The following is a 24535-nucleotide window of genomic DNA, read 5'->3' as shown; positions in this document are numbered from 1 at the left end:
TTGGAGCGCTTTCGACAGGTCGACTTGTACATGAGGTTCCATTATCATCAAAGAACTGAGAAAGAGTGGAGTGAAAACCGCTCAATAATATTGCAGGAAGAATTGAAGCAGTCGGTTCCCGATAGGCGGGCTAGTGGTGAACCAAACTGTTATTTTATACGAACACATCACACTGATCAGTGTATTATTTTCATGTTTTTATATTTTGCCTGAACAAGCTTGTACGTGTGTGATTGTGTGTGAGTCACATGACAATACCATGTTCTGTCTCGAAATTTGGTAAAGTCGATCGGACAACTTTCAGGCAACATTTTTAAAATATCATAATATTGTCTTATGTGAAAATAATAAGACTTTCATTAAGTGATGGCCTGTTTTTTAAATTTATTTTGTTAGACGGTGCTGACTTCATTGGTTATGTGCTAAAATCATTTTATATTCCGATGCACCCCCACCGGGTGATGCACGGCCTGTCTCAATTATTTTCTTCATGACTTTCGTGACATTCATGTTTCAACCGTACAAAGCTACACATTGTTGGAAACAAGTGCATGTGTGACTTATTGTCGCTCACGGTTTGCGGCCTGTGAAGGCATGACTTAATCTCGTTCCCAGAGATCTGGGAACGAGATTAGGCATGACTCGGTTACCGGAAACGTGGTGACCGTATCTCGTACAGTTCTTGCAAGTAATATGCCCGAGGTAATATGCAACAAGAGAAACGAAACGCATTTTTATTAAATCCTGATAATGATAAGCAGACTTTCTCGGGTCCGTTTGTCAGTTTGGGGTAGTACGATGGCCTAAGATGGACTTCTCGCAACTTCATCGCTCATGTTTCGCGCAAAGAAAGAGTTGACTGTTGGCAACTCGCTAATGTATTGGCCAAAACCAATTTTTTTTTTTTTTTTTTGATTTTTAAAATATTGTCCATGTCAAAAATGCCATTGTATTTGTTTTGGTTCCATGTTTATTATTTTGAAATATCGTTATAATTAATATCACTGTAAATGCTGAAGACATTATATCAGTTTGACAAAGTGCTCTCTTAAAGAAGTTATTTTCTTCTGATGTCCTTATGACAGTAGTTAAGCATTAAATTAATTAAATTAAATTAATTGTTAATGATTCCAAAGTGAAACTGTCAATCAAAGTAAGAATATCCTTGCATCCGCTTTTTTGTGAAAGATGAGTAACATGGCAACTATGTGTTTCCGTGTGATACCTTGGGACTTCTTGTGACACCTTGTAATTATACCTTGTGACAGCTTTTGAGAGTCCTTGTCATACTTACTCGTAATTTAGTAATTGTACCTTTCCGGAGCGCTTCGGCAGCACATCGAAGAGTTTGTTCGCCAGCCTCGTTCCCAGGGTCTCTCTTCTTTCCGCCTCCTGGAGCGAGAGGGGTGAGGGGAAAGAAGAGAGACTATTGAAACGAGGCTGTTTGTTCTTTGGGAACGAACATCATAAATTACTTATTTCAAAGAAAATCTGTCAATCAAAAAAAAAAAAAAAAAGAAAGGAATAAAATCCTTGCATCCGAAATTGACTCCTTCCAGTACAGGTTAGAAGATCACAGAAGGAAGTGACATATCACATGAAAATATACTTTATTGCAACATCATGTTGAGCAGGTTCTGTTGTTTCACGGTGATCATGGTGAAGTGGCTGCATGGTTGCATCAGGTACAGACAGGAGTCCCCTCTGTTACTTGGTCCATATTGAGCGTGAGGTAAAGGAACACGTGCCGAGAGGAAAAATGGCCGCGAGATGGTGGGAAAGCTTTCTCGCACGATTTTCGTGCAGCCATTTTTTCCTCTCGCGCTTTCATTTAGGGTCACGCTCGAAGAATTAAAAGAGAGAGGATGCGGGTAGTCTACCATTAGGAGGCATTTACATTTGGAGACAGCAGAGTTACAAGTCAAATCTCACTTTGCTGTTTTAATCTAAATGCATAACATGTCGTGTTCAAAATCTTAAAAATTACAATAATTTGCAAAGTCTTCCGGATAGCCCTTTAGTATCCCGCCGGCTCTCCACTGCCATCCTCACACTCGACGTTGTTTGGCCAATCACAGACGAGTATTGCCGGGTTAAATTTAAGTCCCGAGGGACACGCCATTTCATGTGCGTTTCCAGCCACGTCACACATAATGAAGCCATGGCAATCATCAGGGTTGGCGTGCACTCCGGCTGAGTTGCTTTCACAAAAACCTGGTTGTAAATAAATAAAAGCATAGTTCGCATAACCCTTTCTTAGTCAGCGACAAGACGAACTCTGAGATTTTTTAAAAGCAAAAGGGTCCTGGAGGGAGAGAATGTGTGTGCGGTTAGTCAAGTAGTACGATAATTTCAAAATTTCTGTTGATTGTAAGGGACTGCCGAACGCGAAATGAACTTATCTATACTCCTGAACGTTTTCGTAAAACGACGGAACATAATATGGTTGTAAAAGTAGTTCAGAACTATCAGAGGCCACATTTCTTTATAATCTTGTAAGGAAATAAGCTTGTGTAGTTGTCCGCGTGTTTAAGACAAAAATAAATTAGGATGCTTTCACAGCATACCAATTTGAACACAAACTATGTTACAAAACATAAAGGCCTTCCTAAAAAAGGATGCTGAGTCGATTTTTCTGAAAAGGGGAAAAATCGACTGCTTTCGCAGCCTATCAAACACCTAGCTTACCTGAATCTCTCTTCGCCAACACTCTTGATAATACACCTGTGTCAATACACCAGAAAATTTAATATGGAATTTGTATTTTTTTTTTTGTCGCGCCCTGGTTGCGCAGTTTGGCAAAACTGCGTGGTATACATCCAAAAGTCAATTTTCTTTCTAGCTCTCCCCTTTAGCAAGCAAACGATGCCGTTCTTAAATCATAAATTAGCCGAATTAAGTTTAGGGTCATTTTACAAAAAAATAGTTCGGGGTTAGTCTTCTGCAACAAAACATATATGAAACAGATTTTTCTGAATAAAACGCTGTCTATAACACGCAACCTTAGTTTTAAATACAATACCCCTATGAATGGTCATACACGGTATTTCACTCTGAAACAATTTTCTTAGCCATGCTTAACAACACACAGCGGAGAGAATCTAAATTAATCGGGAAGGAATGAATGATAACTTGTAACTAAGTAATTACCTGAACAAAAAAGAAGTAAGATGGTCGCTAATATCAACTGAGAGTTCATGTTTTCCGCGTACGTTTTTTGCTTGGTGGCCAACTTTACGACTTGCCTCGTGCGTTGTAAGATAAACTACAGCCTGGCTCCTTGTTCTATAATCTCAAACATTAAGACTGGTAGAGAACAACCTGGTAAAGCTGAACACATTTCTGGCGACAGTGTCTATATTTAACGCTGACAACTTTAAGTTATCCTGTTATATTGTAAATGGAAATATTTCAAGCTAAGGTAGAGTCTGCATACGAGCCAATCTTAAGCTAAACAGATGTTTAAATAAGGTTGAAAAAATATACTTTACAATAACATATAAGAAAATTCTGACAAACACGATTTACTTCAAACGACAAACTATAGACTTGTAATTGATATTGCAATATTAATATTTTAATGCTTAAAATCCTGTCCACGCTACTTATTGCACTCATGAATTACCTCTTCTACTTTGTATGTTGTCTGTTGATCAGTCAATGAACTGAATCATGTGTTTTTTAACAATTGCTTGCCTCAGGCTCAGTAAACTTTAGTGAATATTTACTTCGACTTCGTCTCGGTAAATCTTCACTATTATGAAGATCTAGAAGTGTCGAGTGTCGTGGACGTCCTCACTACTATTATGTTTGTTCTTGTGCTTATATGGTTGTAAAAACCAGTCTTTACGTTAGTCTTTTCCACGTTTCACGTAACCAGTGCACAGTGGGGCTAGGGGTGGGGGAAGGGGGGCTTGAGGGACGGGAGGGTCAGAACCTCCCGACTTCCGCCCTTTTCCGTCCTGCTCCCGTCCCCTGTAAATTAGGAGACTCAAAGGACCTCCTGGTCATTTAGCCTCGCAATTTTAGGGCGTTTCTTTTGTTTTTAAATAATTTGTATTCCAGCCTTGCTTGCTTTACTCATCTCTTTTGTTGAACTCGATCTGCTCCTGAAGGACTGGAAACGATTGTATTGACATTTCACAAAATATGCGAGTCAGCGGTTATTCATTTCCAACATGGCGGCTTTTGCGGATCTCAATGTTCCTTTTCTCGAGGACCCACGTGAGACTGAGAAACTTGTGTCTAAAGCTGTCAAACTCGGATTTGAGACCATTGCTATTTGTAAAATCCACAGACTCAAGCATGAGACAGAAAAAGGAAAGAAGAATAAAAAGAAGGACAGTGGTCAGCTCTCGCCGATAGATTGGAATGTTCTCCCAGCGATTCAAGACTTGAAGAAGAAAAACCCAAAGCTAAATTTTTATTCCAGAATAACTGTTCTGTTAGACGACCAAAGCCAAGTACATCAACTTTCCAGCGAAGTAGTGCAAGCTTTCGATATTTTAGCTGTGCAACCTAGTACAGAGAAGCTCTACCAGCAAGCTTGTAAGTCTCTAGAAATCGATATTATTTCTCTGGAGATGAGCAGACGCCTTCCATTTTACCTAAAGTTCCCCACAGTTCACGCAGCCGTCGAACGAGGAGTACATTTCGAGATCATTTATTCTACCGCGTTTAAGGGCACGAATGAGCGAACACAACTTTTGGCTATTGCTATGGACATGGTCGTGTTTACAAAAGGAAAAAACATCATTGTGTCCAGTGGAGCAGAGCACGAGCTGGACCTCCGCGGACCTTATGATATAGTTAATCTAGGGCTTTTGTTTAATTTTAAGGAGGAGCAATCCAAAGCAGCCATTACTAAGAACTGTAGAGCTGTTCTGTTTCATGCTCAGGCACGGAAAGGTACAGAAAGATCTGTTATTTCAGGTAGATGTCTACTGCCACATGTCAATGAGCAGGCAAAGGATATCATGGAAGCCACATGCAGTGGAGGAAAACCAAGCAAGGATGATGTGAATGGAAATGGTAAAAATGAAGATGATGACTATGAACCCAAAGATAAGAGAGCAAAAGTTGAATGATTATTTGTCAGAGATTTCTGTTTCACTATTATTGTCAGTGTTCCTTAACACCACCTCTGTAGGCTAAAGGCAGTTGTGCCTAGAGCAGACTGATCATGTTTGTTCGCTTAAGCTTGCATTGTGAAAATCTAGAACAAGAAAAATTTTCCATGGCAAAAGTTCAGAAATTCTTTATTTGCACAGGAATGCTTGCTACACGTGCAATATACAGTATGTCCCCTTCTTTTATGGTTATTCAGTGACTGGTTGTAGTACTTGCTGCACCTTTCAAAAACACACACATGAGTTCAAAACCCAACTAATAATTGCATTTTTCACTGCTGTCTCAAACACAGTTACAGTGACATTCAATGAACCTTAGAAAAGAAGAATTAAAATCTACCAATCACAACCCTCAGGAATGACCTGTTTAACACACTGAAGTGAATATCTAAAGTAAAAACCTAAGATGATTGACAGCTGTCAGAAAAAGTAACTGTTGATTGAGAGGAATTAGCTTATCATTGAAAGGTGCTGTAATGTCTGTCCTTGGCACGTAAGCTTGGGCCTAGACTAGATACATGTTTATATATCTAGTTGCTATTGGGTGAGGGAGTAGGGACTGTGATTAGGATAACATTCACTTCACCTTTAACCCTGCGTATTATATAGTGGCTGTTCCTGCAGTATTGGTGGCAGTCAAAATTAAGCTGTCTCACCGAAACGGCCTGATGATAGTCTTTTCTTTACGGCAAACAAAAAATAAAGACAGTACTTCAATTGCTTCGGCCTATTCTAATGTTTGACTCAAGAATTCTGGATTTTAATTTGACCAGGAACAGCATATTTTGTTCCAGATGACACAACCATAAATCCCTTTATGTGAATATTAAATGCCATCGCCAGTGAATAAAGTTGCCTAACTTCAATGCCTTTCTTGCTAATATGGTAGGCATTTGACATCAGGACAGTACAGTTTTTCTGCATACTAAATTCTGATCGGTCAATTCAAATTTCAGGTGCACTACCCATACACAAGGAATTTCTTACATAATTTTTTTAATCTTTTCTTTTCTTAAGAGCATGAAGCACATGTAAATGTACATGTACTCACTCTCTTCAAGGCAACAGTTGCATTACTCTAAAGTGTGCCATGTGTTTGTGTTGTATAGTGTACAGAGCCATAGTTAGTAACAGGCACAGTAAGGCACTTGCCTGAGCCATTTTTTTTTTGTTTTTGTCATTTATAGTTAGCAAAAACACCCTAAATACCTTGAGGGAAAATTATTAACCATGGACATTGCTTCTATCATAATTTTTTCTGGCTACAGCCCTGGTGTACACTCTTACTGGCTACTTTGAAGTCATGCGGCATTTAGCAATTGAGCTGTTTTCTGCCAAAATTCTCTGAATGGGCAACATTGCAAAGTCTGTGATGTCAGAAGGTAATAGGGTTACTCAGAAATGTTGAGGGACAACTGCTGTCACAAATGACATGTATTGACATGATCAACATGTATGAGTTATGAATTGAAAGAAACAGAAACAGGAATAGTTTAATGAAGCTGTAAGCATATGCAATCTTGGGGCCACTGATATCAACTTCACTGTTATCTGTTATATGTAGTGATCTTCATTGCAGGAAGCTCTATATTACTCCACATCATCGACATGATGTCCACATAATACAATAGGGGGTATATAATTGCAGAGTTTAAATTAAAGGTATTAACCATAGATGTTGTTTGGCTCAAAAGGGACAGAGAGTGCCCCCCACCCCCACCCCCCTAAAAAAAACCTGATTTGTATTTGTCTTTTCTGGACAAATGTCCTTCAAGTTTGCAGCACACTTTCAATGGTGTATTTTTTGGAATGCAATATTCAAAATAGTATCTGTTATATAGTGTAAACTTCTATTGTGCCTGCATATATTCAGAAACTGTTCTTGGTTGGAGAAGGGGCTTGTTTTCTGTCGGTGACTATAATCAACAGCACTCACAGTTCAACTGTGCGAGTGTAGAGTATAGCTTGAAAGGACCCAAGATTAGTGCACATGGTTTATTCCTGTAGGACCCGTAGGTGAACATAGACATAGACATAGACATAGACATACTTTATTTAACGTGGACAAGTACACGCGTAGCTGTTCGCTAGTTTCCAGGTGCTCCACGATTTAAATTAAGTAATGTACAACATTATAAAAGCTTTAAAAAAAAAGAAGAGGTATTTACATCAAGCTAATTTAAAAATCACAAAAGAAAAAAATGAGCTAAAAGCGATAAAATATAATCGAAGTGTATTAAACATGAAAATCAGTTTGCCGAATCTTTTTAAAAAAGTCAATGCATACTAACATTTTTAACAGGCTTGAACTGTACTTTTTAGCTAAAATCCAGCTGATAGTTTCAGAGTAGTCGTGATCTAGACGAAAAAGCCACGAGTTTCCCAGCATAACGGCTTTCTTTGAATGGGAAGGTGCAACGTAAAAGAGTACGATTCACTTCTCCCTTATAGGCTAACATATTCCGCCGCTCCTACGTTCTGTCTCTGCTGAGAGTATTCTCCTTGATGATGTTACCTTGACGACCCATATCTCTGTGCTTCTGTTCTCTGGGGCTTCGTTTCACCGCTGTGACTGCCTTAAAGGCAATACCCTAATTGCTTCACCTCGTAGAGCAGTTGCATTTTAAGAGCCTTATCAGATGCTGTCGAAAACGTGCGCTTGTGAAGCTGTAAACCACTGGATTGATACTGGAATTGAACATGGCTAATACGACAGTGATTTTATGCGTGGGACTGTATACCATATGATTTGGCAGTGCCGCGGCCGCGTAGTACATCACTAGCACTGGTACCCAACAAATGGCGTAGATTAAACTGACGGCAATGACTGCGACTGTTGCTTTTCTTCTTGACAAAATGGCCATCTTCTGCAAAGGAGGAATTTGGAAGCAATATTACCTTAATTTATCGCTTATCTTTTGAAGTTTACTCGCCTGTCTATCATTCCATAGCAACTAAATTTAATGGCCAGTAACACAGTACGCTCGACTCCGGATCCAGTGGTCTGGTTTCGAGCACTTGCCGGGAACACTGTGTTGTGTTCTTGGGCAAGACATTTTAACTCTCACAGTGCCTCTCTCCACCCAGATGTATAAACTGGGTACCGGCAAATTTATGCTGGGGGTAGCCCTGCGATGGACTAGCATCCCATCCAGGGGGGAGTAGAAATATTCCTAGTGGCTTCATGCTACAGAAACCAGGATAAGCTCCGGTCTGATTTGTCGCTTAGCTCGTATGCAGACTTAACTTTACCTTCACGCGGCTGAATGTTTCAAATTTCATAAATTTGGATATGTCATTGAGCCATCGTTAAATGCAATCGCAGTTTGTCGCAGATTTTGGAAGTTTCTGTTGAATGGAACTCGTAACTTGGCTACTCTAAAGTAAACGCAGGTCAGCCCTCAAAATATTTCAATACCACCCGTCCCCCACCCTTAGTCCAAAAAATAAACCCTTAGCACTTCTTGAAAACTTTATTAGATCGGGTATTTTCTCGGGTATTTGGTCCTTTGTAGTTGAAACGAATAATCGGCGATCGAGATATTGCTGATGGGGTAAAACGTACACCTCATCGAACTAAGACTAGTGAAACACAAGATCTGGACGCCTGGAAAATGTTCGAGTAAACAATCTTGCCAGTACTTACGGCTGAGGTAGAAGTCACTGCAGGCGTTCTATCCGACCACAGCTTGTGAACCACTCTTGAGTAAAGATAGCTCATGATAGAGATAGGAATCACTCCTGCCACTACAGCCCAGCCTAAGCTGTAAGCTATTGGCGATAATTTGTCAGGCCACTTTTCGCCACAGGTTTCTAGATCCTCCCTGTAAGTCACGGCCACTAAAAGAGGAACATTCCACAGGAAGCCTGCTACCCAGCAACTTGGGATGATGAATTTCAGCTTTGAGTTAGTGAGTTTCGAGCGATTGGATAGCGGCCGCACCACTGCCTGGTATCTTTGTAAATAATGACAAGAAATAAAAATACGCTGTAACTGATAAACAAACTGAGCAAGCAAACAGGTCAGTCAGACTGCGAGAATTAAGGTGGTATGGTACCCTCAATATGGACCAAAAAGTTTGTTTAAATATGGTTAAGAAAGATCAATTGTGTGCTATTGCACTCAAGAAGAGAAATTAAATTTCTAGAGTTTTACTCAAAATGGTTGCTATGGAAACCAGCCACAGCCTTTTGAAGAGTGTTTTATAGTATTGACGCCAACACTTCCTGCTCTTTTACAAAACAAGAATTGACTGTCAAATAAGCATATCATGTAAGTTTCTGTTTTGTTCTGTGATATGAACCTAAGTTTTGACAGTTAACTCTTATTTTCAGTGCTTTTCACAGCTTTATTTGGAAATAACCTTATTTTTTACTACACCCAGTGGACAAATCATTTCATGTCACGTGACATACCTTAAAATGTTACGATTTTTTTGGTTTATATCATCACGACACTATTGGTCTTTGATGAGCCCAAGTTTCAGAAATTCTACTTAAAAACCTTGGAAAGTAGAAATGTTGGCGCGAAGTCAGTCGGTACAAAAGTAAACTTTTGAGAAAAATGCACTTTAAGTTTCTTACACGAAGTATTAAGCATTTAACGAGCCACAAATAGTCGGGGGGTGCAGATTGGATCTCGGGGGAGGAGATGCAATGGTTGTTCTACTTTGTAAAAAGTTGCCGCAGTTGTGGGAAATGAATGAGCCTGTGATGGCAATTCGAGGCAAAGCTTTTCACAAATAATTATACCAATCGAGTTGTGCACGTCTTAAAAGTTTTTTCTAAATAGTTTCGTTCATATAAGTTAAAAATAATCTATATTTTTGGTCACGTTCTTATAGTAAACAGTCGTTGCTATGGCCGTTGCCACGTGAAAAAACTTATACCACTGTGTACTTTCCTTAAATTTCACACTCATCTGGAAGGAAATTCGGCAAGATCGTTTCAAAATGTTTTTGACAAGTCCTCAAGGGTCTTAAGTCTTGTGTTTCCAAGAAATTGAATTTTTCATGAACATCGCCATATTTTAGGGTACCATTTTAGGGTCGATCAGCCAGCCAGCCAAGCAGTTGGACAGCCAGGCAGGCAGGCAGGTAGGCAGGCAGGCATTTAGCAAGCCAGCCAGCCAGTCAATCAGTCAGTCAGTCCAACCGTCCTTTTATGAATCAATCCGTCTATCAGAGAGACAGATATACAGACAGTCGGTTCGTGAATTAGACAGTCAGTGAGTCAGCCAGTTCATTGCCCCCTCCCCTATATTGGTAAAGCTTTATTTTGAAACGTGACATAAATTTACTAAGTACAGACTTACATTAACTTGTAAGGCAAGGAAGCCAATAAAGCTTATTTATTATATGGCTTTGGCTTTTGGCCGATATAACGTGCGCTCTGATTGGCTAAGAGCGAAATCTGAGCGGTCATTATGCAGCCGTAATGCCCACGGGCCGATTACGGATTATGCAAATTAGGAAGAGCCCGATGAAAGCCGATTAAAAACAGTAAGAGAAGTAAATTTAATTCCGAGTAGCTAGAAGTTTAGGGATTTTTCCTTAATGAAATTTATATAGAAGTCGTTTTTGACTTACCAGCCGGTAACCTTGGCGAGCACTAGTGAAAAACAATCAAAGTTTGCCGAGTCTTAAGTAAAGCTAAAATCGCTAAGTGAAAAACACCATCGACTGGTCTGTCATGCATCCTGAGCAGAACACCACGAGGAAACTTATAAGTTATCATCTTAGTCACAACAGTTACCGAAATTAAGCAACTCCGTCACAGTTCTCATCAAATAGATTCCCTCTCTTTAACACAAGCAAGTGTAAATCAGCTTCCATGATCATCAGATGTCAACAATCGGGCGGTTTCTGTCGGTAGCAGTGTTCCTGATAACTGCAGGAAGTTTTAGACTTTCACAAAGCTTGAAAAGTTAATCCATAAATCCCAGAATGAAGAAGGCGAAGATATGTCGTCAAGAGCGAATGCGAAGATCGAGTTATTTTAAGCAGTGCTTTCTGAAGGATTAGTATTTTGCTTCACCGAAAGACCGTTGGTTTGGACTATTTTGAAGCACTTTCTGTCTTTTCCATGTGCGTTGACGTTTCGCCACAAAAGTCGGAAAAACTCCCCCATCAAGTTGTGGCACCACGATACTAAAATACCTTTTTGAGGCTGGGACAATCATTTTTCCCGTTAAGAAATGTGTACTTTTAACGGAAGACGTAATACAGTGGTGAAATTCACTGACTGTGTAGTTTTGCCTTAGGTTTGAGACGATCAATGAATCGGTAAACGCGCGCATCGCCGGATGTAAATTGACGACATCCGCTCGAATGATTTTTCTCTTTATTGATGAGCCATATAATAAACAACTTAATAACCGAGAGTGAGGTCGTTACGGGAAAATCTCAAACCTCGGCCTACCGTATTGACCTCGCTATCGCTCGGTCAATACGGCAAGGCCTCAGTTTGAGATTTTCCCGTAACGACCTCACTCTCGGTTATTAAGTAGTTAGTAATGGACTAGTAATTAGATGCCTAAGACTACATGGCTAGGATAGGGAAAAACATGGCTGGGAAAGAGAAAAACTCTTTGTCGTTGATATTATTCACGACTCTGCCTAAAACATTTCATAAAAGAACTAAAAGAATTACCTTTCTACGGAAATAACAACTAGATTACATATGGAGACCATAGCCGCTGTCCACATCATGCACCCTCCAGTAATGAACTTACACAGGAAGGAGCCGGTGGTGCCTGAAGGGTGCTGATACTCGGGTCCAATTACGAACTGTATCGCAACAAAAAGGGCCACTACCATGTCAGCAAGGGCCAAGTTTAGCATGAGTCGGTTCATGGGTGTTCTCATAGACTTGTTTAAAAGGACCACCAGGACCACCATTGTGTTGCCAAAGAGGTCCATTAGGACCATGATTGAGAAAGCTACGCTAAGACCAATGTACTCAGTGTGTAACATAGCTTCTTTTAGGCCAAGGGTTGGCAGGTCCTTATTGAGATATCTGGAATGATGGGATGCATTAGTAACAGGAAACACCGCTGCACAATTGGATTGCAGTCTAGCAGTCACCAATTAGTAAACAATGGGACAAAATTATCATTTCAGCGGCAAAGAAAATGGAACAATCTTTCTTCAAAATCATACTGAAAAATCCCCCATAAATCCCTTTTCTTTTTCTAAAAATCTCCAAAATTTCTATAAGTCTCCTGATGCTCTAAAAATCCTAAAAAGATCCGACTTTTTATGTGATAGGATTCGGTCAGTGAACTTGAACATTTTTTTGCGGTGAACTTGAATATATTCCAACGCCATTTTAAGTCATCGACAAACACAGGAGGCATGTGTTTAGGCGTTCTGTCAAAAGCGTCACCACAAATTCGTCATGAATTCGAGTTGACGATAATTTCGCTCATAAACTTGCTTTTCTTAGGAAGTGGTACATTTTTAGCGTTTTTGTTTTATTAGACTTAAACAACAACAAATCCCGAAGAAGCTCTCTGATCGTCTTTCCTGAAATTGCTAACTGAAGTATGTAATATTTTCACAAAGAGGGATTACTCTTCTAAATACGTACAGGGTTCCACTACCTTTGGAATGAGTTTTTCTAGACATGTTACCGTCTGAAGAGTCAAACGTCGTGTTATTATTTTTTCTTCAAAGCTAATCCACTTACTGTTTTTTCTTGAAAATTCTTGACACTATTCCGCGCTTGTTTCCAATGTTAAAGCTGCTTCCTTCGGCTTTTGTCAGCTGGCTTAGCTTCTGATAACTTATAAATTTTCACGACGTGGCTACCTCGGGAGTTTATCACTGTAAATTGCGAGAAATCGCACAAAACCTTTTTGTTAACTCACATCGGATATTAAATACATTACAATGAGCAACGAACGTGGGCGAATTTTATATAATTTACAAACCAAAAGTAAATGTTGAAACAATTTTAATAAATAGCGCGATCTCCGCAGAACACTTTTCTGGAAGGAACTTCGAGTACTGAGGAAAACCTTCTGTTTGGCTTTTCTTTACGGTGACTTATAAACTTTGTCAAAATGACACCGATGTACCTATTTCATTTTTAGTAGTGATGAACTGAATAAACCCTAATTCATACTAGCAAAAAAGACTCTGTATAATGTAAATTTGTTGAATTGCCATGTTTTTGTGTTCACAAAGTTCCTAATGTTGTTGACGCCGCGTAGTGAAAAGAAAAACCACGTTTCTTTCCAACTCAGCCAAACAGTAATAGAAAAAAAAACTATTATCCTATTAAACGCTTATTAAAAGTGAGCGAAAATTCTTAGGAAGAAAATCAAAGCCTCGGTGGAAAATGTTAAAGAAAAGATGAAAATTAAGGACAGCTGAAGAAACGCTCGGTGAAGACCTTTCAATCAGCTTGATTTTATATGTCACAAGATTTTCATAAATAGCTTTCCTTCGCGTCAGCTAATTTGTCCAGTTTTAAATACTGAAGTGTGGCTCTTCATGATTTTAAATTTCTCAGTGAAGCTGATTTGCATTTTAATCGCCGAACCAAGGGAAAACAGTTTAAAAGGCGAGGGCGGATTAGTAGCTTGCATATCTGTGATAATTAATACCACGGTCGGTTCTGTCAAGAGAGGATGAAAGAAAAGAGATTAATCCTCTATATAGGCCTAATTCTTAAGGTAATTCTTCTCAACTTATTTTTAGATATGCATCCAGTTCTCGATCCCGCGGTTAAAGCTACCACGCGCGTTGCTGAGGTTGTTTACTTGAGCAAAATGCACGTCATAGGATTGGCTATTTCAGGCCATCTCGGAATTTCTGAAGCCTGGAGAGCTCTCAAGTAACTTAGGAGTGATAACTTATAAATGAGGCCTATGATGATGATGATGATGATGATGATGATGCCTTTTATTACTCCGTCTCGGAGCATAGGCCACAGATAAAACGCCTCCACCCTCCTCTGTCTCTGGCCATCTGTTCAATCTGATTCCAGGTGTAGCCTTTTAACTGGATGGTCCTTTCTGTGTCTCTTTTCCAGGTGTTTCGTGGTCTTCCTCTCCGTCTACTTCCCTGGGGGTTCCAGCCCAGTGCTTGTCGGGCTATGCAGGTGTTTGATCTCCTAAGTATATGTCCGATCCATGTCCACTTTCTTTCCTTAATTTGTTCTTTGTCTTGGAGAAAGAAGGATCGGTCGGGCAGGTTCCCGTTGCTGCTGGCTTTCCCTGCTCGGCGTCATACGTTCAGATGAACCTCTTCCTACAGTACAGCGGATGTGTGTTTGGCGCTTCTGTGTTTCTGTAACAATATAATTTTTACTAGGTGGGGTTGTTAACCCCACGCTAAACCCCCAGACTTGGAGGACCAGTGTATTTTCTGTTAGGGTTTTTTTTCCCTTAGTTCCGGTTAATAAGGCGCCGGAGTCTCGCCTCTCACCATTGCCACTCAGCTGTAGCACTAAGTGCTACATTTCCAGGGTTACGGCGAGGACGTGTGGCATCTGATTTGCTGGCAGAGCCTTTAGAAACGGTGGGCATTTCTCAGCATTTTTGAAGCGTACCTGATGGCACCAGCACGCTCCGCTGAGACCCCTTACCAGCCTTCAACTCAGAAATGAGGCCTATATCGAGGATTAAAGCCCTTTCCCTTCATCCTCTCTTGCTCTCAAGTTATTTATAGACATGACACCCAGTTCCCTTATAAAGGATGAAAACGCACACCTGAAAGCTGGTTCGACTGTCCATGTAAACAGAAACCGCGTCATGGCATGTGCACTTTAGCATACCTTTATGGGTGCTTTGAAACTTTCAGTGTATCCTTGTTTTCAATTTTTTTTTAACTTTACAAAAAAAGTACACAAGCACATAGTGAATTTTTGACGTATCTTTTTTACCGCGTGCGACTTCATTATTCACAAGCGGACGTCATTTATCATTGGTATATGCGAGTCGGCTTCAGCTACCTGTGACAATTCTCGCTCTCTTTTTTTTTTTTTGTATATTATGATTTTCCTCCTTCCCTTATAACCCACCACCTAAGAGTCCAGTGCGGGCAATGGGCCCGTCAGGGACTCCCATGTAAAAAGGACAGGGGTGCTCGGCGGAAATTTTGAAAACAACCCCTAAGAAGTACCAAGATCCTGTTTTGTGGGCGGGGCTTGAAATGTTGTCAGCCCTATAAGGCACCAATTCTAAAGCAACACACCAACTGACGCTCACTTTTTTCGGTTCACTACCCTAAAAGGTACCGCGAAATCTCAGGGTGTGGACCTTTTTAGGCTGAACACGCTAAGTTGTACCAAACCCGCTCTTTTAACCTCTAAAAGGTACGAGAGCACCCCGTTCTTTCTTATGAGATCCCCCCTCCCCCGGGGCAATGAGAATCTCATCGACTCTCCAGTTCAGCGAGAGTTTTTTACCTGAATTAGGTAACTCAATGTTCCATTTATTTATGATCATGACGGAGCTCACCAGGCCGGAAGTCATGTCAGAGATATGGTTAGTTGACCAAATCACTCAACAAGAATTATTGTGCGCTATTAATTGAAAAGTGTGGATTGAAACTACTGTAAATCTCAAGGAATTACAGATTCTTTGGCAATGCATCTCTGTAATATTTTCTAAAACACCTTGTCAGTCCCTACTTTTAAAATACGGCTACGCCAGTTACATATGACGACCAACGATTTGGCGAACGGCCATGAAAATGTGGTTGTATTAAATCAACACAGTTTTTCAATTCCTAGCCTACTTTAGTCACTTTAGGAATTTCAAGTGGTTGAGACAACGACATAAATTTATACCCAAAATAACGATCATGAACCCAGAATGTGGGTCGATAGTCTGATTAACGAGATGTCTCGAATGGTACTCATAAAGTCAGGTTCGTTCTCTGAACGGGAAGCAAATCTCTGCTTTGACATTACAATAAAGATAATTTCACTTTTTTGTCGGCGGTGCTACATAACCTCAGACAGCTTCTCCGACGATGAGACCATCGTCATGAATAGAACTGTAACGCTCTTTGCAAAAGATCACGTTACCGTATCACATAACGTTATCCCAAAATAGCTTGTCGCATCGCGCAGTTGTGCTGAAAAGGTGGATACGTGAATTAGGGATTGCTTTCTATTCAATCCTTTTATATGCCATTTTCGAGAGTGTTTGAACACTCAAAATGTTCGCAATCTTGTTGGTGATTTTATCTGGAACAACAGTTGTATTAGCAAACAGGTAAGGTCATTTAGACGAGTCATGGCAGCAATGTTTTAAGTTTCAGAATCTCGTTACTTTGAAATCATGGATGTCGAAACAAGCCCTGGGAATTTAAAACCTAGACTGCGGATGGTAGAAGTAGAAAGCAATAGATTGTAAATCGAGACAAAGCCGACGTACAAACTTTTGTAAGCAACTGAAAAGCACGTTTGAATAAGAAAGTTAGAAACGCAAATCTGAAGATTCGCCACATGAATTTTACATTTAACGAGACAGTGGAAATGATAAACAATTTGCTCTCAAGTCACTTTGTAGGAATAATTCAGTGTTGTAAGTGAAATACAGATCATGAGATCTGAATTGTTTGTTGTTCAGTGCTGTGCTGTGTTACATATCAATTATATCGACTTTTAGTTCCCATTTTGTTGGTCGGTCAAGCTTCAGCATATGTTATTCATCTGTTGAAGACGTGCTGAAACAGCGGAAGTTTTACACTTCCATTTCCCCTTTAGGAGAAGAGGGAGTTGTACATTGTCCTGCTTACCCTCATACCCTCGCTACGTTGGTGCGCTTCAAGGTTTTGGTCTAAAATGCACACAACTGACAACAACAACTAAGGAGAGAGAATCAAAGTCTGATTCGACTAGCTGTAATAATACAGTGTGTAACGCGATTACTGGCTATCAAGGGTCGAAAGAAGGTTGCAATTATATTTTCATTTGGAATCACTTTGAGTCGAGGCTTGAGGAATTGAAAAGCCAATAATTTGCCACTTCAACATTTATAGCATGGTGAAATCCATCTAACACAAAATATTTTTGTTCAGTTTTCAAAGGGGTTGTTTGAAGGGAATTCTTGAAATAATTTTTAATTAAATAATGAGAATGGGTTATTGACTGAGCATGAGGTCAAGATGGCTGCTTATGGACTGTGACGCGGTCGACGTCCATCAACACGCAAAAGAGATCGAGGCCATTGTATATCCAGCCATCCTGACCGAATTGGTTTTTGTCAATAAACGATTTATTATATGGCATACAAGAAGCCATTTCCTTGAGGATCGGGTAGCCAATCACACGCAGATGGATTCGATTCATCTTACCCCTCGCGGAGCCAGCTGTAGAAAGTAATCAGGAAATTACTTTGGTTTTGGTTTTGGTTTTACTACGGCTTGAGATTGGCTGAGTAGTCTAATCGGTAAGTAATTGGTTTGGTTTTGGTTTCACGACAGTCAATTGAAAACCACCCTACCAATTAAGAAATTAAATAGATAAATGATTTATATAATAAAAGTTCAATACGACAAGCGTCTCAAAAAATCACAAAACAACTGAAATACGTTAAAAAATAATAATTTACGTGAAAATGTAACTAAGCTAAAACCTAAATTCATTCCGCATTCATTAATTCTTTCGTTGGTTGCTTGGCTGGTTCGTCAGTCATTCGTTCCTTTTTTTTGTTTGTTTTCTGATTTGTTTGTTTATTCTTTCAGCAATACTCAGTTGTTCATCACTGCTCCAAACATCTTTCACGTGGGCGTAGAAGAAACAGTTTCAGTTATAGTGTACAACAGCCACAGACCTGTGAATGTGACAGTTATCGCTCAAGATTATCCAGATAAAAACAGGCACTTGGCAGCAACCAGCGGAGTTTTCACAAGCGGTATTAAATATATAAAATAACTGTATGACTAGTGATACAAATAAGACAAATTACAAGTTAGAGAAACGTACGGAAACAGTAGACCAATACTGAGGTGTCTTAGTGCCTCAGTTTAGAGATGAGCTCTGCAAAACATTTCACATTTATTTTAATTTATGCTTCATGAAGCACAGGCATGAGAAACTCGTTGCTCTCGACTACCAAGGAAACTCTATGTTAGCCTTTTCAGTTGAAGTTCGTCAAAAATACTCTGTCGCGAATCATTTTTTGAGCTGTCTTCTACATGCCTGGAAATCTGGTACAACTCTGCGTCCCACTTTTTGATATATTACTTCTCATATTAGCTTTCTTTGAGTAGGACTGACTTTTTGTCAAGGAAAAAGAGGTAACTGAAAAAAAAAATTGTTTATTTAGAACTAATCTTATCATTTTTTTTTTCAACAGAGAAACCTGGTATTCTGAAACTTAAGGTAACCGACTTTGTTACGCAAAGGTTTTGTATAAAGGTTCAAATTCCGATGCAGACTACGTAATCTTTATTAGGGCCTGTTTAAAAGGAGGGAGGGTTACCCTAGCAAGCAGGTTAACCCTAGCTGGAGGGCAAAAGATAGCCCGGGTTTACAAGCAAACTTTCCCAGGTAGGGTAACCCTACAACCCGGGACAACTTAATGCGCGGTTACACTCAAAGGGTCTGGAAACAATAGAAAGTTAGCCAGGGTAGGCGGGTTAACCCTACTTGGAGTGTTTACAAGGGAAAACGTTAACCCGCCTGCCAGGGTAACCCTAGCATGCAGATAGGGTAACCCGACAGCCCGGGTAACCCTAGCTGCCTTGTAAAAACGACGAAGAAAAAAAGAGGAAATGTTTGAGTTCTAGGGTAACCCGCTTGCTAGGGTAACCCTCCCTCCTTGTAAACAAGCCCTTAGACGCTCAATATGTCTTGTTCTCTTTGGTGCTTGAGTTAGGTGGTCATTTCCGAAGCAAAAAATCATGCTCTTATCTTCAATAAAACCTTTTTAGCTCCATTTTTAAATTTAAACAGTTGGATGAGAAAGATTTTCCTGTGGATATTGATGACGATGATGACGTATCAACTAATCGTTACGCCTTCCTGGTGGCCAAGTCAAACGATAGCGATGTCATCATTGACAAAGGTGCGAAGGTGCTGGTGAGTTTTTTGGATGGCGTTGTTCTTCTACAGACAGACAAACCAATCTACACACCACGACAAAGTGGCAGCCTGGAGTACACAAAAGGTAAAGTCAGTCTGAAAAAAAAAAAGAAGAAAACTGGTGGGATCATACGTACAAACAAGACTTGGCAGTTCTCGATGAATTCCGTGTCTTTTTTTCCTTCCACTTTCCTTTCACAGATAGAATTTCGATAACAATCTTACGAAGATGTAGATTTACGAAGATGTAGATTCACTGATGTAAATTTTGGTAAAAGCGTAATGTCACAGCAATGCTTAACCCACTTATGTGTAGGGAACACCTAGGACAGCCGAACCCGCTATGAAGTGTGTCCCTTCAAAGGGCTCCTATAACTTTGAATGGCAAGATTCAGTTGTACCGTAATACACTTGTTTGGAGTTTTTCATTTCCTCAATGATTTTAACCTCACGATGGAATTATTATGTGTACAAAGCGGAAACCTTTGCGCAATATTTCTTGGCCTGATCAGTGAAAAACAGCCGGTGTTGAAGAAGTCTGGCAGAAGTTTTAATGTGTTTTATGTTTTATTTTCAGTTAAAATACGGATCATTCCTCTTGGTTTTGACCTGAAACCGAAAAAGGAGAAAAAGGTTGGTGGGAACTTCAATGTTCATATCAATTGAATGGATTTATGGCCTACAAGAAGTCATGTCTATTTCTTCATCCCAATCATTGACTCTATGAGGCCATTGGCCGAACTATACAATTACAATTTCCGAAAAATGGGTCTTTTGAAAATGAAATAGCACGTTTTATTGTACTAAAAACACTAGGATTATTAATATGTTTTAATCCCCTTTTTCCCGTTGCAGTAACAAAGCATTACCAGCGACATAGGTGATGAGAATAAAACAATTCATTAACTGGTCCTGGACATTTTTTTGCCATGGACCTTCAAATTCTCCAAAAACCATTACACTGAAATGTATGGCCATCTGTCGCTACAGAGGGTGTATTCAATATTTTTAATAAGCTCTTAATCGAAAAGCCTCTAATCCTTTTCCACTTCCTTGCTTTTAGGTGACAGTTATAGTGAAGGTAAGCGAGCTGGCCTCTGTCTAAAAGGGTAAAAAAAGGTAAAGTCTGCATACGAGTCAAGTGGCCCATCAGGCCGGAGCTTATCCCGCTTTCCGTAGCATGAAGCGACTGGGAATATTTCTACTCCCCCTGGAAGGGATGCTAGTCCATTGCAGGGCTACCCCCTAACATTAAATTCGCCAGTACCCATTTGTTTCCTTATGCTATTTGACCTTCTATGCTTTATTTTCCGAGCGCGAAGTGACTGACACAAAACTACATTTAAACCGAACGACGGTTAAACTCAACTCAAATTGAATAAAAAATTACTAGCTTAAATATTCTTAGCGGTTCACACATTCTGCCCGCAGTCATAGCTTAATTAGTTCGAGTGGTTCACACACAGTGCACGTATCTAGTATTATATTACGACACCATTTATACACCTGGGTGGAGAGAGGCACTGTGAGAGTAAAGTGTCTTGCCGGGGCTCGAAGACCCTCGAACGCAGACCGCTCGATCTGGCGTCGAGCGCGCTAACCATATGAGGCCATCGCGCCTCCACTCTGTCTGGAATACTCTGGAATTATTACGTTGGATAGTTTAATTTTTTTAAACACGTCATGTTAAATGAGCTAAATCAAAAAGTCAAAACTCTTATTTCAAGAAACGCATGTACTTGTGATACGTAATTTTGGCTTACACCTGTGAATGATATAGATTATTTAATAGCAATCACTAAGACAGTGGATAAAGAAAAAGTACTGATTTTTCAGAACCCTCAAGGAATTGTGGTACAGAGATGGAGGGACTTGAGCACCGAAACTGGTAAAATATATGATTTTTTTTTCATCATTATGGGCTATATGCTTCCAGTAGTATGAAACAGTACTAAGTTGTCTGGAGCGGGGAAATGATTGGATGTTAAAAATTTGATGTGCCGGTTACAAAGGGAGGACGAAACAGCAGGTCAAGTACTCATTAGTAATGGCTACCAATGGTCAGAAATCCCATTTTTGTGACGCTCTTTTTGTCGATCGCTTGAGGGAGTGTTAGTCCAGATTTTACGAACAATTATTAGGACGAGACAAACAAACAAACAAAAATCACGACAATTAGTTACCAATCCGAGTGAACACAGTGTTTCTTAATTTCTTTAGGTTTTATCACAAAGATTTTTGGTCTCAGTGAATTTGCGTTAATTGGTAACTGGACTCTCTTGGCACTTCACGGACATAAGGTAACGGTTAATGATGATATCATTTTATGAATTATACTGATTTTTTTTCACTCTCAGCAAGAAGTTTTCAATTGCCCAAAATACCGCTAATACAAGTGATTTCTTTTCCAGAACACACAAAATGTCTCAGGGAAGTTTGAAGTGAAAGAATATGGTAGGAATTAATTTCAATACGTTACACACAACAGTTTAAAAAGAATTTGTTTCTCGAACAATGAGCAATCAAAGTTCAGTGGTCACATTCTGAAGTTTCTAATATATTGTAAGTAATGATCCGTTATGTAATGTAAAGAAGGAAAGTTAAGTAGCGTAATGTATTGTTTGCTAATGTAATGCCTGTATTTAATATAAGCGTTAGTAACATTAGTGGCGTAAAGTTAGTAAGAAGTGGTGTGTGTGCTTAATGTATCGTAAAGTAATGCATGAAATATAAATATATAAAAAATTAAAGAAGTCATGTATAAAAAAATGGGCGGAAGACGGCCTGGTAGTGCAGAATTTAGAATTCTCGATCACAGATATCATAACAAATGGGTTTCTATTGCTTATACCCATTTTTCATTTTAGTGCTCCCAAAGTTTTCCGTCAGCATATCAGGACCGAAATATATACTACCAAATGTAAAAGCCATTACTTGTATAATTCAAGCAAGGTATGTGATCAAATAATTTTTCTCCCTTATTTAAATTTCACAAAAGCAAGGCGTGTTTTAACAAAATTAAAGTGACGCGAGCACACAGTTATTCCCAGAGTACTTGTGTACACTAATTTTAATCAAGGATGAATAGAGCGTTTTCCCTCACGTAGACGCAAATGCAAATTTATTGAAACAAAAAAAAGTTTTTAAATACGAATCGGAGTTCAACTCCCACAGGATTGGTTTGGTACATCAATATGGCCGCCGTTTCATTGTTTTGGAATACCAATGTGGCTGCCATGAAAAGTGAAAAAGTTCTGTAGAACTCAGCCTCTACGCTTGATTTATTGACGAGAAACGCAATTATTAAACTATTTATGTAAAAATATCTGTATGTACGTCATATTCTCGTGTTTTTGCAGATACACTTATGGAAAGCCAGTAAATGGGACGGTACTAGTCAAGTTTTCCATGGTAGGGCGACGCATCAGGGCTGTGTTAGTCAGGCAATTAGCTGATGAGGTAATTTTGCCAAATTCGTTGCTCTATTTATGTACAAAAACTGCATGATTTTAATATAGATCAGGACATTCGAGCCTCTGTAGGGTACCTGCAAACGTCGTCAGAGTATCGAATTTTCCATTATTAGAGGGGTTTCCTGCCTTTGAAATACATGTATAATAAATCCACTTAAACTGATTGATTCAGTTAACAGTGCATGATTCAATATGTTTTAATTCTTTCTTTTTAGTTAAAGGATGGAAAAGCCTATTTTAAAATCAGAGCTGACGACATTAAGAGCGCCCCTGGTCTTCCGTGGTTCCCGGAAGGTCGAAGGCTTCAGGTCGAGGCTGATGTGATCGAGAAGACTACTGGGAAGAAGGAGAGTGCAATCGACAATGGAATTTACTTTGTCAAATCTCCTTTCAAGATTGAACACAAGGCAACTGCTGAGTACTTTAAACCGGCTCTGCCATTCATGGTCAAGGTACAAGATAAAACGCCTTTTGAAAGATAGCTCTTAACAATTTTCTGAGAGTATTTGTTCTGCAGTCAAAGATTGAAATATTCTGTGATCATGTTGGTTACTTGCATTCTGTAATGTGATACCGGGCCTCGCTGTTCCATTTAAATTGTTGCGAGACCATTCTTTTTCAATTGATACTACTGAAAGATATGGCGACGGGAGTTTCCTGGAACCAATTTATACACCTAGGCTTGGTCAATCAGAGCCCGATTAAGCTAGCCCAGGATTAGTGAGAATTTCTATTTCATTTTTTTAACTTTTCGGTGAGGTTTTCTGTTCATATTGTTTGTCCATCAGTTTTGAGTTTGAATAATCTAATACTTCACAAAAACGAATACTTCGGTTAACTTTTAATCCTGGGTTAGCAATAACCAGCTTCCGAAAAATCGGCATGCCCCCGGATGAAGAGGGGCGCTGAGAGAGTGACGTGTCTGCCAAGAGCAGAACACAATGTGCCCGTCTAAGGTACGAACGCTGACCGCTCGATTCATGCACAGCCCACTTAGCCTTAGGCATCATCACGAAAAGAGAGTTCTATAAAATGTAACCTCTTTTTATTATTTCCATCAGGTTGATTTGTTGTATCCCAATAAGAAACCAGCTGTTGGAATCCCCATGTCTATTTCAGTAACGGCAACAACAGCTTCCGGAAGAAAAATGCAATTAGGAAAAGCTGAGGCTGCAAAGGACGGTGTCAATTTTGAAGACACAACTGACGATCAGGGCAGGGCTAATTTTGTCATTGACGTACCAGGAGATATCAAGGCAATGAAGATGAGAGTAAGTCTGTATCGGCTTTACAACCAAATTGCTGTGCTATTGTGGTGTGCGCAAAAAACTCTGCTTGCTATGTTTTCTCTGAACGTTTCAGGAGAGCAAACGATACCCTGTTGACGACTTCACAGCAGCTAAACTTTCCTATTCTAACGCCATTACCAGTTTTTGTTGCCGCTTTTCTTGTAACAGTTGGAAGTTTAGCTGTGATTTTGTAAAATACGTTACACAAGGAGCAGCAGCAAAACCAAATTACGAGCCGATAAACTACAAGGAAAAGTGCTTAAATTCTTTATGCATATACGGCAGGGATTGTCTTATCTTGTGGTTTGCAAGTGGAGAAGCTCAGGCAATTGAGATATTTACATGCCGCAGTGTTGGCACGAATTGCGCGCTCAGCGGGTATGACTGCGGTGGAGTTGATTATGTCACCACCCGTTTATGAATTGACTGAGCCCGCATTTTTGTCCTCGGCGTTGCTAAGCAACAGGCTATACCATTTCGTCACGCTGGCTTGATTAGTTTCTCAATATTCGTGAATGTTAGGATTTTAAAAATCGGAAACTCTTTGAGAGGCTTACGGAAGATGCGGGTGAAAGAGTTTCCTCATGCATATGAAATA

General features: G+C 39.7%; 4 protein-coding genes across 6 annotated transcripts in view; 2 read left to right on the top strand and 2 right to left on the bottom strand.

Moving 5' to 3' along the window:
• Positions 1-1209: 1209 nt before the first annotated feature.
• LOC145482915 (chondroitin proteoglycan-2-like) lies at positions 1210-3589 on the bottom strand. The gene is made up of 3 exons (XM_081461562.1): positions 3151-3589; positions 2689-2724; positions 1210-2214 (listed from the first exon to the last, which is right to left on the bottom strand). The coding sequence occupies exons 1-3, from the start codon at positions 3197-3199 to the stop codon at positions 2018-2020; spliced, it is 282 nt and encodes a 93-aa protein (XP_081317688.1). The 5' UTR covers positions 3200-3589; the 3' UTR covers positions 1210-2017.
• A 240-nt stretch (positions 3590-3829) lies between these two features.
• LOC145487227 (ribonuclease P protein subunit p30-like) lies at positions 3830-7283 on the top strand. Its single transcript, XM_081465953.1, has one exon. It carries the CDS (start codon positions 4179-4181, stop codon positions 5085-5087), a length of 909 nt encoding a protein of 302 aa, XP_081322079.1. The 5' UTR covers positions 3830-4178; the 3' UTR covers positions 5088-7283.
• Positions 7284-7294: 11 nt separating this feature from the next.
• LOC145487237 (QRFP-like peptide receptor) lies at positions 7295-13012 on the bottom strand. 2 transcript variants are annotated; one of them, XM_081465972.1, is made up of 4 exons: positions 12819-13012; positions 11781-12146; positions 8776-9085; positions 7295-7996 (listed from the first exon to the last, which is right to left on the bottom strand). In XM_081465972.1, exons 2-4 carry the CDS (start codon positions 12101-12103, stop codon positions 7730-7732), a joined length of 900 nt encoding a protein of 299 aa, XP_081322098.1. In that variant the 5' UTR covers positions 12104-12146; positions 12819-13012; the 3' UTR covers positions 7295-7729. The 2 variants fall into 2 exon arrangements, with proteins under 2 accessions (XP_081322098.1, XP_081322091.1); XM_081465965.1 differs by lacking the exon at positions 12819-13012 and having other exon boundaries at positions 11781-12461.
• Positions 13013-16206: 3194 nt separating this feature from the next.
• Positions 16207-24535, top strand: part of LOC145487265 (complement C3-like) — a 32378-nt gene continuing 24049 nt past the window's right edge. For both annotated transcript variants that reach the window (XM_081466009.1, XM_081466018.1), the window contains exons 1-13: positions 16207-16359; positions 17834-18003; positions 18448-18473; positions 19047-19260; positions 19753-19808; positions 20239-20256; positions 21012-21063; positions 21396-21475; positions 21587-21629; positions 22043-22127; positions 22535-22634; positions 22864-23100; positions 23710-23919. In XM_081466009.1, the coding sequence (XP_081322135.1) occupies positions 16304-16359; positions 17834-18003; positions 18448-18473; positions 19047-19260; positions 19753-19808; positions 20239-20256; positions 21012-21063; positions 21396-21475; positions 21587-21629; positions 22043-22127; positions 22535-22634; positions 22864-23100; positions 23710-23919 (1347 nt within the window). In that variant the 5' untranslated portion in view covers positions 16207-16303. The remainder of the gene's footprint in view (positions 16360-17833; positions 18004-18447; positions 18474-19046; positions 19261-19752; positions 19809-20238; positions 20257-21011; positions 21064-21395; positions 21476-21586; positions 21630-22042; positions 22128-22534; positions 22635-22863; positions 23101-23709; positions 23920-24535) is intronic.

This window comes from Orbicella franksi, chromosome 1 (assembly GCF_964199315.1).
Source record: "Orbicella franksi chromosome 1, jaOrbFran1.1, whole genome shotgun sequence".
In the NCBI taxonomy this organism is placed as follows: domain Eukaryota; kingdom Metazoa; phylum Cnidaria; class Anthozoa; order Scleractinia; family Merulinidae; genus Orbicella; species Orbicella franksi.
Note: the sequence above shows the minus strand (reverse complement) of the source record. Positions and strands in the feature narration are given on the sequence as shown.

Coding starts and splice junctions, on each gene's coding strand:
- LOC145482915 (XM_081461562.1), bottom strand. CDS start 3,199: ATGAACTCTCAGTTGATATTAGCGACCATCTTACTTCTTTTTTGTTCA. Junction 2,725..3,150: donor CTTACTTCTTTTTTGTTCAG/GTAATTACTTAG, acceptor GTATTGACACAG/GTGTATTATCAAGAGTGTTG. Junction 2,215..2,688: donor GTTGGCGAAGAGAGATTCAG/GTAAGCTAGGTG, acceptor ATTTACAACCAG/GTTTTTGTGAAAGCAACTCA.
- LOC145487237 (XM_081465972.1), bottom strand. CDS start 12,103: ATGTTACACACTGAGTACATTGGTCTTAGCGTAGCTTTCTCAATCATG. Junction 9,086..11,780: donor GTTGTTATTTCCGTAGAAAG/GTAATTCTTTTA, acceptor TTATTTACAAAG/ATACCAGGCAGTGGTGCGGC. Junction 7,997..8,775: donor CAGTGACTTCTACCTCAGCC/GTAAGTACTGGC, acceptor CCTCCTTTGCAG/AAGATGGCCATTTTGTCAAG.
- LOC145487227 (XM_081465953.1), top strand. CDS start 4,179: ATGGCGGCTTTTGCGGATCTCAATGTTCCTTTTCTCGAGGACCCACGT.